The sequence below is a fragment of the Sciurus carolinensis genome, chromosome 1 (genome assembly GCF_902686445.1).
Source record: "Sciurus carolinensis chromosome 1, mSciCar1.2, whole genome shotgun sequence".
Taxonomy (NCBI): Eukaryota; Metazoa; Chordata; class Mammalia; order Rodentia; family Sciuridae; genus Sciurus; species Sciurus carolinensis.
Window position 1 is genome coordinate 137,153,630 of NC_062213.1, and position 14,632 is coordinate 137,168,261.

The 14,632-nt window shown below is 35.5% G+C and overlaps 1 protein-coding gene across 2 annotated transcripts in view; it reads left to right on the forward strand.

The window, feature by feature from the left end:
- Positions 1-14,632, forward strand: part of Znhit6 (zinc finger HIT-type containing 6) — a 114,495-nt gene that overhangs the window by 59,804 nt on the left and 40,059 nt on the right. The window contains exon 10 of one of the 2 annotated variants that reach the window (XM_047560823.1): positions 296-3,813. The exons of the other annotated variant lie outside the window; for it this stretch is intronic. Coding sequence (XP_047416779.1) covers positions 296-336 — 41 coding nt within the window. The 3' untranslated portion in view covers positions 337-3,813. Of the gene's footprint in view, positions 1-295; positions 3,814-14,632 lie in introns of those variants that run through there. 2 annotated transcript variants of the gene reach the window in all.

Consider the following 14,632-nt stretch of genomic DNA (forward strand, 5'->3'; position numbering starts at 1 on the left):
ATTCAGAAGCATACGTATGATATTATAACCACACTGTGAATGCCCATTCCCAAGTCTTCCACAGAGTCAGGAAGGATGTTACCTCACAATATATGATTGCTACTTTCAGACATCATTTCTCTATTTATTTTGACCAGAATTGTATATCCCAGCTGCCTGGGACATAACATGGTTTGTCTATCCCTGTGAGCAGTGCTGTTGCTACGCATCAGAAAGGAGGAGAGATGAGGGAAAAACAGAACAAGCTAAACAGAAACAGTATAAACATTTGACTATTTACTTTTTTCCCCCCCAGTGAAAAGTGAATCTACCAAGAACCTTGGCAGTGAAAATTGAGAACTTCTTTTGGAAGAAGAAGGTGAAAATTCCAACAGTTGCAAAGAATTATGCATTGATGGGCTGTTGGATAATTGGGGTATTATTAATGGCTGTTGGAATTTTTGATTTGTCTGAAAAGTACACAATCTAAACTTTTTCTTTTAATAAATTGACTTTATATAAGAGCCTTTTTTCATGGTATGAACCCTATTGAGCCTGATCAGCATAGATTTTATTAGACTTCAGTTTTTAATATGTTTACTCCTATAGGCTGGAAACTTTTTTGTTAGTTTGATGCAAGACCATATCTAAAGACCACTAAAGTCAACAAGTGCATTGAAAGTTGGCATTCTCTGTAGTGGCATCTCACTAAAGAGAACCGTTGTGCCAGGTACCATCTTGTTAAGGAAAACTGATCCTTCTTCAGTTGCCTATTCTTGTCTTTGGAGTATATACGTAATTTATCCCCACTTAAGACAGCTTTTATACTAGCGAAACTCCCAGTATGTTGTATTGTGGAAAGGCTTGATTAAATAAGTACTGTTAACTACTATTTCTTGTATTCAGTTCGTAAAATCAGCAGCTACACGTTGTGTGAGCAATCAGTGCTCGGTGCTAATGAACTTGACTACTATTCACACAATGAGCTATGTTTTATGAATTCTGTGCCTCATCCAGACCCAGTCTATTCCCACTACCACACAAATGGGTGTTGTGATGACCATGTTGATTCTGTTTTGATACATCTAGCAGTAAAGAAGGGGAAAACCACTTGGAACTCTTCAATGTGCTAGTGAAATGTATATGTTTGTATTTGTATATATACATAGCTTAATTTATACCTTATGGCAGTTCACATATTGAAATTATGGTTTGCTAATTTTATTGGAATTTATATAGTTATGAAACTGCAATGTGGCTATAAAAGAGTAAAGGATTATTGTATCTGTATTGCATCTATGTACTTAATGGTTAAAAAACAATGATAAAATTGGACATTAATGGAATTCATTTTTGGTTTACAGTTAGAATAAGTTTTAGACCAGAACAAAACCAGAGGCATTAAAGAGACTTTGAAGGATTAGAAATATGAAAAGATAATGAGTATAGGAAAAATTAGTAGAACACAAATGTCCATATAACCTGGGATAGAAATTAAAGAAGAAAGTTCAAAAACAATAATGCCAGAAAGACTGTTGGTATAAAAGTACCAGTGGAAATAGGTTTCCTACAAATGCACTTTGAGAAAAATATTTACATTCTAAAGCAATTTCAGAAATCTGATATGGTAAAAGATTTATGTAGACTTGTGTTGTTTATAATATTACTAGATAGACAACTAAAATGAATTTTAAGGAATTCAGATTTTATCTACAAGTGTAATGTGTCTTACTGAAACAGGGAAGAGGTAGGATGAATTGATCAAATGTGTTATAGAGTTGTTGGGAAAAGTGGAACAAAGTACCCCAAAAGAATGTGACTTGAATATCAGGGTGGAAAGGAATTTCCTGATAGTGAAGTAGGATGTAGTCCCATTTCTAAGAAAAATGTTGAACTCCATCCCTGCTAGAATTTAAATTGAAAACTGGACAAAACTCAAAGAATTTATCATCTATTTTCCTTTGCCCAAGAAGAAAAAGAAAGAAAATCTCCATGCTGTAATGCATCTTTGCCATCTCTGTTATCTAGAATTAGACTTTTCCAGAAATAGGCTATTTCTTAGGAAAGAATTTAGCTATCACAGTTCTAAATACAACTCTCATCTCATTTGATTAATACACATTTATTCCCACAGGTTTTATAATAAACATGGTTTTAGTGAATAACCATGTCAAAGATTTGGAGGGAGTGAAATTTAAATACTTCACTGAGATTCCTACAACTTTGTAATGTTAAGACCCAATTTCTTTTGAAAGAGGCCTTCTTTTGAATTCTTGACAGATTCTAAAAAGTAAACAAACTCCTTGACCCACATTAAATTCAACATCCTGCATTTTGTTAATCACATTTTAAGATGAGAAAATCTTCACCTGGTCTTCTTTATTTTTTTAAACATACTTTTCTAAGGGAAAATAGGCTCTTCATAATCATTAATTATTACATATGGGATTAATAGCCATAAATTACAGTAAATAAATCTTGTACCTGTTCCTATTATAAATATAAATTAGAGAGGTACTATAATAGATATTTAAGATTCTAAAGCATCATTGAGCCAATAGATCCAATTTGTTTCCCTGTTCAAATAGGGGATCCAGGTTTCAAAAGTGTGATAAAATGTTAAGCACATAACTGTAATTCCATAAATTTCCTTTGTATATTTTGTTTAATCAGGTTGAAATAAACTGTATATAGAACTGAATTTCATTATTCCACTTTTATTATCTCACATGTTTTATCCTATTTAATATTACTAAATTTTACATAAAGATTTATTTTTATTTAATTGTACACTACTGTACTAAAGTGTGTTAAGTTTATTTTCAAGTAGATATTAATGCACTTTTGGGGCTAAGGGTGATGCTGAGGGTCAAACGAGAGCCTTGCATATGCTAGGCAAGAACTGTACCACTGAGCTATACTCACAACCTGTTAAGGCATCTTTGATTATTAACCCTTCAGTTGTAAGTTATAGAAACTCAAACTATTACTCAAACTCAAATTATCAGCATAAAGAGCAATTTATTGTCTTATATTTAGGGAAGTACGGGTATGATTATATCTAGGCACTCAAAGAAATCATCTTGCCAGCCAGGCATGGTGGCACACGCCTGTAATCCCAGCAACTCAGGAAGCTGAGGCAGGACAATCACAAGTTCAAAGCCAGCCTCAGCAACTTGGTAAGACCCTACACAACTTAGTGAGATCCTGTCTCAAACTAAAAAATAAAAAGGGATGGGGCTGTAGCTCAGTGGTAGAGTACCCCTGGGTTCAATCCTTGGTACCAAAAACAAAAACAAAAAAAAAGAAGTCATCCTGCCATTCCTCACACTTGACTCTGACTCTGGTTTTGTTGTTTTTTTCTCTAGATTGGTTTTCTCTTCCAGGAAGACTTTGTTTTGGGGGATGTTCTGTTTGGGGTAAGAGATGGTGAGGTGAGGGCAATGATAATTGACAATTTCAGCTTTACCTCTTCATGGTAACCAAAGCTTGACAGTAAGCTATGTAAAATTTTGGAGAAGTAAACTTTGATTTTACCTATATTGGACCACATTCTGAGCTGATCAGGAGAAGAAACTTTCCCCAGAGAAAAGTGGAAAATACTAGGAGAAAGGGAGGATGAAAGGAGCAAGTGAAGAAAAATGGTTACTGAAAATAAAAGTTATAATCCTCCATTACACCCTATTTGAATTTCAGTAGCAAGAGACTTTTGATAAGAAGTAAAATTAAAAATTATGGGTTTTCCTTTAAAAATGGGAACAAGACAGGGATGTCCTCTTTCACCACTTCTATTCAACTTTGTCCTTGAAACTCTAGCCAGAGCAATTAGGCAGACCAAAGAAATTAAAGGGATACGAATAGGAAAAGAGGAACTTAAGGTGTCACTATTTGCTGATGACATGATTCTATATGTAGAGGATCCAAAAACCTCCTCCAGAAAACTTCTAGACCTCATCAATGAATTTAGCAAAATAGCAGGCTATAAAATCAACACGCATAAATCTAAAGCGTTTTTATACACAAGCGACGAAACAGCTGAAAGGGAAATGAGGAAGACAACTCCATTTGCAATAGTCTCAAAAAAAATAAAATACTTGGGAATCAGTCTAACTAAAGAGGTAAAAGATCTCTGCAATGAAAACTATAAAACATTGAAGAAAGAAATTGAGGAAGACCTTAGAAGATGGAAAGACCTCCCATGTTCTTGGATAGGCAGAATTAATATTGTCAAAATGGCCATACTACCAAAAGTGCTATACAGATTCAATGCAATTCCAATTAAAATCCCAATGATGTACCTTACAGAAATCAAGCAATCGTGAAATTCATCTAGAAGAATAAGAAACCCAGAATAGTTAAGCAATCCTTAGCAGGAAGAATGAAACAGGGGGTATCGCAATACCAGAACTTCAACTATACTACAAAGCCACAGTAACAAAAATGGCATGATATTGGCACCAAAATAGACAGGTAGATCAGTGGTACAGAATAGAGAGGACACAGACACAAACCCAAATAAATACAATTTTCTAATACTTAGACAAAGGTGCCAAAAATATGCAATGGAGAAAAGACAGCCTGTTCAACAAATGATGCTGGGAAAACTGGAAATCCATATGCAATAGAATGAAATTAAACCTCTATCTCTCACCCTACACAAAAATCAACTCACAATGAATCAAGGACCTTGAAATCAGACCAGAGACCCTGCATCTTCTTATAGAAGAAAAAGTAGGTCCAAATCTTCAACTTGTTGGCTTAGGATCAGACTTTCTTAACGACTCCCATAGCACAAGAAATAAAAGCAAGAATCAATAACTGGGATAGATTCAAACTAAATAGCTTTTTCTCAGCAAAGGAAACTATCAGCAATACAAAGAGAGAGCCTACAGAGTGGGAGAATATCTTTGGCACTCATACTTCAGATAGAACACTAATTTCCAGAATATATAAAGAACTCAAAAAACTACATGAAGAATACAAATAACCCAATCAACAAATGGGCTAAGGATATGAACAGACACTTCACAGAAGAAGATCTACAAGCAATCAACAAACATGAAAAAATGTTCACTATCTTTAGTAATAAGAGAAATGCAAATCAAAACTACCCTAAGATTCCTTCTCACCCCAATTAGAATGGCGATTATCAAGAATACAAGCAACAAGCGGTGTTGGAGAGGATGTGGGAAAAAGGTACACTCATACATTGCTGGTGGGGCTGCAAATTAGTGCAGCCACTCTGGAAAGCAGTGTGGAGATGCCTTAGAAAACTTGGAATGGAACCACCATTTGACCCAGCTATCCCACTCCTCGGCCTATACCCAAAGGACTTAAAATCAGCATACTACAGAGATACAAGCCACATCAATGTTCATAGCTGCTCAATTTACAATAGATTGTGGAACCAACCTAGATGTCCTTCAATTGATGAACAGATAAAGAAACTGTGGTATGTATATACAATGGAATATTACTCAGCTATAAAGAATAATAAAATTATGGCATTTGCAGGCAAATGGATGAAATTGGAGAATATCATGCTAAGTGAGATAAGCCAATCTCAAAAATCCAAAAGACGAATGATCTCACTGATAAGGAGATGATGACACATAATGGGGAGTGGAGGGCGGGGCAAGAATGGAGGAAGGGGGGACTGTATAGAGGGAAAAGAGAGGTGGGAGGGGTGGGGGGAAGGAAAAAAATAATGGAATGAAACACCATTACCCTATGTAAATGTATGATTACACAAATGGTATGCTGTTACTCCATGTACAAACAGAAACAACATGTATCCCATTTGTTTACAATTAAATTTTTTTTTAAATTATGGGTTTTTTTTCTTCCCCTTATCCATTTGTGTTTAACATGTTACTGCTAGTTTGACTAGATGCACACAGCACCAATCCAGTTCCATCACCAATTGGAAAAGTTTTCCAGTTTCATCAAAATTGGAGAAACTTGGTTTTGAAATTAGAGTTGTAGCTAGATGCAGTGGTGTGCATGTTATCCCGGCAGCTTGGGAGGCTGAGGCAGAAGGATTGCAAGTTCAAAGCCAGCCTCAGCATGTTCGAGGCCCTAAGCAACTTGGTGAGGCCCTGTCTCAAATTTTAAAAATAAATAAATAAAAAGGGCTAGGGATGTGGCTCAGTGGTTAAGCACCCTTGGATTCAATTCCTGATACAAAAAAAAAGTTATACAAAGGGAATTTTCTTCAAAACTGAAGACTGTGTAAATAAAAATTGACCTTAAATAAACCTTTGGGGTTCTGAACATCACTTCAAAGTATTTTCTTCCAAATTTAGTCATTAAAAACTATAACGTATGTGTGCATATTTTTTTAAATTACCATAATGTAAACATTCTCCATTCGGGCATATGGTAGACTGCTGTTTTGAACTTCAGAACCAAATGCATCCTTTAGTCTTTGATAAGTGACTGTACAACTCCACTTTCCAGTTTCATATTCTTGCTGAATGAAGTACCCAAAATTCTTAGCCTGACCTTTGGTACTTTGATAACTAACTTAACTTTACAGCTTCCTCACTTACTCTCTCTTTTTTCTTTTCACCCCAAAAGATAAAGGTCCATTTTTACATGAATATCCAGTTTTCCCACCACCTTTTATATCCTTTCCCCATTATGTCATGTTGGTGGCTTTGTCAAAAATAGTTGACCATATATCCATGGGTTTATTTCTGAGTTCTATTCTGTGTCATTATTTGATGTGTCTGTTTTTATGAGAATGCAATGCTGTTTTTTATTTATATTTTTTTGTAATTTTGTAATGTAGTTTGAAATCAACACATGTGATATAGCCAACTTTGCTTTTTCTTCTCAGGATTGCTTTGGCTACTTGGGGTCTTTTACAGTTCCAGAGCTTTTACAGAGCTTTAGGATTTTTTCTATTTCTGTGAAAAATTCCATTGGAGTTTTGATAGGGATTGCATTGGATGTAAATAGACCACTTTGGATAGTGTGAACATTTTGACAGTATTGATTATTGCAGTTTAAAAACATGATATATCTTTCCATTTAATTAATGCCTTCCATTTTTTATCAGTGTTTTATAAATTTAGATATGTAGATCTTTCACCTCTTTTGTTAAAAGCATTTAATTTTTTTTGATGCTGATGTAAATGGCATTTTAAATTTTTTCAATATTCATTGTTAGTATATAGAAAAACAACTTTTTTCTCTCTCTCTTTTGGGAATTGAACCCAGGGTCTTACACTTTCTGATTTAGCTAAAGGTATATCAGTTTTGCTTATCTTTTTAAAAAATAAACAGCCCTCAATTTTGGTGATATTGTCTATTATTTTTATATTCTTTTTCATTTATTTCTGTGAGACTCCTTGTTTTTTCCTTCCATCTGCTAACAACTTATTTTGTTCTTCCCTTTTTAGTTCCTTGAGGTTTATAGTAAGTTGTTTGAGATCTTTATTTTTTTATTAATGAGGCATTTGTTCCTGTAAACTTTCCTCTTAGAATTACTTTTGCTGCAGCCCATAAGTTTTAGTATTTTGTTGTTTCATTTAATTTATATCAAGAAATTTCTTAATCTCCCTTTTGATTTCTTCTTTGACTCTTTTGTTTGTTTGGAGTATGTTTTTTAATTTCCACATATTTATGAATTTTCCTCATGTGGTTGTTTTCTAGTTTTATATCATTGTGGTTGGAAAAGGTATCTGATATTTAGTCTTCTTACATTTGTTAAGATTTACTGATTTGGACTGGGGTTGTAGCTCAGTGGTAGAGCACTTGCCTTATATACAGGGGCCCTGGGTTTAATTCTCAGCATCACATATAAATAAATGAATAAAATAAAGGTCCATCAACCACTAAGAAAAATGTTTAAAAAAAAGATTTACTGACTTATTTGTTAAGACTTATTTTATGACATTACATATGATCTGTCATGTCCATATGCACAAGAGAAGAAAATACATTTTGCTGTTGTTGGATGAAATATTGTGTGTAGGTTTATTAGGTCCTTTTAGTCTATAGTATTATTCAAGTTCATTGTTTCCTTTGATTTTTCTGTCTGGATAATCTGTATTGATGAAAGTAAGCTATTAAAATATCCTACTATTATTTTATTGCTACTTATTTGTCTTCATTTCTGTTAATATTTGCTTTTGTATATTTAGATGTTCCAGTATTGGGCATATACTTAAAATCGGTATTTTCTTGATGAATTAACTACCTTTTCCATTATATATGACGGGTTTTGTGATCCGTTTTTTAGGGGGAATAGTTGGTTTTTGGATTTTGTTTGTTTAAGTACTGGGAATTGAACTTGAGGGTACTTTACCACTAAGCCACATCCTCAGTCCTGCTGCCTCTTTTTTGAGACAGAGTCTCACTAAGTTGCTATGGTCTTGCTAAGTTGCTGAGGCTGTTCTCCAACTTGCAGTACTCCTGCCTTAGCCTCCCAAGTCACTGGGATTATAGGCATGAGCCACTGTGCCCGGCTGTGCCAGTTTTTTTAATCTAAAGACTGTATCATCTGCTGTAAGTATAACCACCCCATCCCTCTTGTTTGTCATCTTCATGGAATGTCATTATCTATCCCTTTGTTTTCTGCCTACATATTATATTATCTTTAGGGCACAAACAGTGCTTTGAGTATGTTATAAGCAGCATATATAGTTGAGTTTTATTTCCTTATTCAACCACTCTGTCTTTTGATTGGAGAATTTAGTTCACATGCAGTTAAATTCTTGGTAGATAAGGAATCACTATTGCTAATTGAATCATTTTCTGCTGATAGCTCTTTTCTTTCCCATTTTTTGTCGTCTTTGATGACTTTTTTTGATAGTTTCTTTTAACTCCTCTTTATCTTTTGTGTTTTTGCTTTGTGATTACTATGAGATTTATAGAAAATATTTTACAGTTATAACAATCTTTTTAGTTGATAACAATTTCAATTTAATACAAAAATATTGTACTTTTACTTCTTCCCCCACTCTTGTACACTCAGGTACACATTTTAGAATATTGATGTTACAATTTACATATTTTATATTGTGTATCCATTACCAAATTATGGTAGTTATAGTTATTTTTAATTTGTCTTTTAACTTTTATACTAGAGTTGAAAGTAATTTGCAAACATCATTGAAATATTAGAAAACTCCGAATTTGACTATGTTTCCCTGATCAGTGAATTTTAAATATTCAGGTATTTTTATGTTATTAATTTGTGTCTTCATTTCAGCCTAAACATTTCTTCTAAGACAAGACTAGTGGTACTGAACTCCCTCAGCTTTTGTTTATTTGAGACAGGGTTGCCCCCCCCCCTTTTTTTTTTTTACTTTTTTTTTTTTAGTTATAGATGGACACAGTACTTTATTTTTATGTTGTGCTGAGTCTCGAACCCAGTGCCTCATGCATACTAGTCCAGTGCTCTACCACTGAGCTACAATCCCAGCCACCCCCCTCCTTTTTTACTGAAGGACAGCTTTGCGAGGTATTCTTTGTTGGCAGGATTGTTTTCTTTCAGTATTTTGAATTTATTGTTCCACTCTCTCCTGACAATCTGTTGATAGTTTTTTGGGGATTCCCTTGTATGTGATGAATTGCTTTTCTTCACAGTTTTCAAATGCTTTGACTTACGACGATTTACTTATAATGTGTCTCTGAGCAGACCTCTTCAGGTTCAGCCTGTTTGGGGACTTTTGGATTTCATGTACCTGGATGTCTAGTTCTCTTTGAATTTGGGCGATCGTCATTCATTATTTCTTTAAGTAGACTTTAAAATTAAAAGAAGGGAGAATGCTCAATCTCACCCTATTTTCCTTCTGGAACCCCCATAATGCACATACTGCTTAGTTTGATGGTGTTCCTTGAGCTTTCTTGAATCTTCATTTTCTCTTATGATTGGATAGTTTTAAAAGATTGTGTTTGAGTTCACTGATTCTTTGTTTTGTTTGTTCAAGTCTATTATTGAAGGTCTCTGTTGAATTTTTTTTTTACTTCATTTGTTGTGTTCTTTAGCTCTGAAAGTTATGTAAGTTTCTATTTCTTTGTTGAACTTCTTATTTTTTTCTGCATTATTTTCCTAAATTTGTTTAGTTGTCTATCTTCATTTTCTTCTTGTTCTCTGAACTTCTTTAAGAGGATTATTCTTAATTCTTTGTAGTTCAGAGGTTTTATTTTAGAGTCAGTTATTAGCTTTATGATGCTGTCATATTTCTCTCATTCTTAATCATCCCTGTATTTGCATTAATATCTGTGCATTTGAGGAAGCAGTTGCCTCTAACAAACTATACAGGAATCTATGTAGGCGGGATAGGCCTATGCCAGTCATCCCAGTCTAGGGTTGTGGATGGACCCTAGCTGGTAGCCTCCATGGGCAAGGACTTTCTGACAGGTGTCTGGTCAATAGGGGCCACTGCCCATGCTTTAAAGTCAGGTGGGGCTGCTGTGTAGGCTCAGCAACCTCCTTTCTCATGTGAGGTCACAGGCTGTGCTCCCTGGACACAGGTGGTGCCAATGACTACACAACACGCTCAGGCAAAGCTCAGGTTTAGCTCCATGATCAGGTGGAGCCTCAGGCTGTGCTCCAGTTGGGTGGAGTCACTGGCTGGCTTCTTTGTCTGGGTGAAGTAGCTGGCTGTGCTCTGTGGTTCACTGGCTGGACTCTGGTTGTGCAGAGTCCATTTCTGTTTTATCTCTCAGAAAGCACTCTGGATTGCTAGGGACACTGGATGTCTACCTTGGGCTTTATCCCCCCATTCAAGAGTGTAGACCCTCTATGAGGATTTGACAGCCTATGGGAAGGGCATTGTGGTCAGAGTGAAACCACTTTTACCTTTCTAATGCCTCTTTTTGATTTTTGTGCTCCAAAGGGGTGCTTCATTCTGATCCTTGGATTCTGGGATTTTTCAAAGTCATTCTTGTGTGAATAATGGCTAGTCAGTATTTCTACATGGGGAACTCCTATTCCAATATCATTCTCTTGTCATTTGGTGCTCTGCCACTGTTTGTGGGATTTTTGGTGTTTTCTTGATCAGAAGGTGTTAATAGAAGGTTTTAGGTCAACAATCAGAATAATACTGTGGACTAAAATTTTGAGGAAATGCAATTGTCCAACTGTGCCACTAGAAATAAACACCAAGTATACATATGCACAAGTAATGTCAACTACATCATGACTGGACTGGCCAATAGCAGGTATTTTTGTTTCTTTCTTCAGCCACAATTTTAAGACTCCAAAGGCTTCAGAGATGTCAAGTTGTGTGCTCTGGAATCAAGTAAAGCACCATCATCTGTTTTATATAGGCAAGGAAAATGAGGTCCAACCAGATTGGGGAGTGTGCCTAAGCAGGATTCAAACTAGCCAAGACTAGTTGAGCTTCATAGGTCACGTTGTTAACCACCAGGTTAAGATTAGGACTCTTTCCTAATCTTTATAGGCCATCCCGAATTCATACATCTTTCCTGATAATTTGGAGTGAATACCATAGTTTACTGCTATGTTAAAATGGAAAAAAATATTTTTAATAGTTTATCTAGCACATTTTGTGTCTGTAAAAGATAGTTTCTTATGAGACAGCTTTGCTTAGAGACTTTTCAATGATGTAAAACAAGCTGTTTCTCATAGCATGTTTAGCTCCTAACTTGAGTCTTTCATCCATGTTACTTACATACTCTGCTAGTTGGGCATGACAACTTTAATCAATTAGTACATTACTTTGAAACCAACTGCTAATCTTAATGACCCTTTCTTTCAATGGGTTCCAGGATATTTGTATCAGGTCTTTTTTATTGTCCATTGTGAATTATACACTGCTAAATTATTACTCAAAGATATTGCAGCAGACCTCAGATGACTTGGCTATCCAAGACCACCTGGTTAAGGGGGCCAATGTGGGAAGGATGCAGGATGCAAACAGAACCATTGATGACTGTCATATTGATATAAATTTGAACTCTGCAGAAGGAACACGTGCTCAGCTAATGGTTGTTGACTCTAGACAGGGCAGACTTGAGGAATCAGGCTGGGGGTAACTAGTGCAACCACATGAGAAGAAGTATAATTTCATAAATCCCAAGTTGGAAATCTTGGGAATGGCTTCAAAAATGGAAATGAGATAGTTGAAAACACCAGAGCAGACAAATGAAAGGCCTTCGAAATGTGAGTCTTAATTTTGGGGAATGGAAGCAAATGTTCATGCTTTGAACTCTATCTACAACCAAGAAGAAAACTGAACCATGTGATGTTTTTAAAAGGAAAGTTTTCTATCTACTTCAGGTAATCAGAGAGTATTACATAGTAGTTTCACTTTTTATTTCAGAAAACTTCATTTCTCCCAGGTTTCTTTTAAGCACTCTGAGTTATTTTTACTGTTAGAAGAAACTGTCACATACTACCTCTTAGTATCATGATTTCTTTTGGCTTCTTGAACAGTTTAAGTCCATATGGTATAAATCTGGTGCAAAGACAGTCCCTGCAGCCCAATAACTTCTTGTTTTTCCTAGAGCCCTATGCAGCTCTCTGTTCCTAAAGAAAAACAGTAGAGTTCAATCTCTGTGTTTTGAAGTACTGGGGGTTGGTTAACCAGACACTGTGATACTGTGCATTTAGGGCCTTCGCCAACATAAAAGAGACAGGAACTTTTTCCATGTTCCTGACAGGTTGGGAGATGTTTTTAAAATCCTCTGCTTCAGATCTCTCCCTGGAAAGGTTGGTCAGTTGTTCAGCCAATGTCCTTGGCCTCTGCAGCTATTGCAACTTAGAAGTCTATAATAGTTTCTGCCACATTTGGACCCTCACAAACAAAACTTCTAAGGATTGGAAATGGAAAACTTGAAATGGTGAAGAAAGCCAAGTGAGAGTGGGCGTCCACTCTTCCAGGTAATAGACTGTAAGAAGGAAGCTACTGTTTGTGACTGACCTGATGTGGATAGTCAAAGGGAGAGAATAATCCAGATATTCTTGTTTTGCTTTCTTAGTTGTGAAGTTTGATTTTGATATTTTAAAAGCAGTTATTTCCCCTAACCAACTTGAGTGTGCCTTAAGAGAGGGAAAACAAGTTAAGTATCAATTCCTATAGCCCTTCAAAAGTCCTTGGCCCACCAAAAGTACTTTATGATAGTCTCTAATCTCCTACAGTGCTATTTAGTATTTTTCCAATGAAGAGTAATAAATCTTTCAAGTTTAGGCTAAGTGATGGTACAATGTCTAAATTGTATTAATTGTATTAAATGGCATGATAAAAATCAATATATTGTTTGCTGCCCAACATGTATCCTCCTTCTTTCTGGTAACAATACCTTAACTTTCTTTAGGAAACCACCAGCTTCCTCCTGTTCTCAGCTTTCTGGTTTTAGATGAAATTGAGCTAGTGTAGTCTTCAGGAACTTCAAAAATAAATGTGAATGAGGACAGGCAGAGCACAGACTCCACTACTATAAAGATGTGAGGCTAAAAGGAGGTTAGTACATTTTTAACACTGTGTTGAAAGCTCACCCTGGTGATGAATCAGAGGAATCTGATTGAGTCTAGATTAAGCCAAGCCATCTATTCCTGTGAAGAATATTTGAAGTGTTTAATACTATTAGCCAGTATGGGTTTTTGTTGTTTTGTTTTTGCTTTGTTTGTTTTGTTAACTAATTCTAGCAGAATTTTGATAACCAGGAAATTAAATATGGCACCATAGTCTCTGTATATAGAAGTCACTGAATCAAAATAGTGAAAAAGAATCTCATATTCCAGATCAGAATATTAGTAAGGAGTAACTTAGATCACAGAAGAAGCATAATTGTCACTATACCTTTAAAAAAACTTTCTGGAAGTTGAACACAGTACTTCAGTTTACATCCCTTTTATAGAACTTGGCAATGTGGGGATGGAAAGAAGTCTATTCTGCATGACAATGTGCCTAACTAAAAATTGTATGTTTTCTTACCAATAAGGAGATTATATGGATATTGTGGAACAAGTTACAGTTTTACCACAGTTGTCAATTGGCAGTTCTTCCCATGTAGTAGTATAATAGCTGGTTATTCTATGGTCTAATGTGTATTGGGACCTTTCACCCATTGCCTCCTAGGCTTCAACTTAAAAGATTTGACCAAAAGTTCAGCTGTAGGAATGTATTGGTTATAGGTTGAAACCTTTTTGAATCTGAAACTGATTTACTTTGAAATTAATGCCTTTAAAGAATAAGAGAGAATGAAATAGAATTCTGCTACCAAAAAATACTTCCTGCCTGTGATCTGCAATCCAAGTCAACTGCATATAATGATCTGGATCATTGAAAAGCCAGATTCCTTTATAAAACTAAATTAGCTTGAATAAAAGAAAAGAAGGGAGTACAATAAGGCAAGCTGGTGACCTAGGATAAGTATGATTCCCACAATCCTCTTATTTAATGCTCTTGTTATGCCCTTCCATGTCCCTTGAAAAGATGCAGCTTGTATGTAGCAATCCAGCAAGGGGAGAGTAGTTATTCCTCCCCTGTCTAGGTCATTTTGTATTACTCCCAATCTAGAAGCCAAAGCCATTAACTTAAAGCCATCCAAACCTATATTTTAAATAAAGAACTATGAATCATCTAGATCTTTAACTTTTTTTATCCATAAGCTGACCAGTGTATCAATCAGAGTTCTTCAGAAAAAAAGACAGAACTCATGGGATGCACAC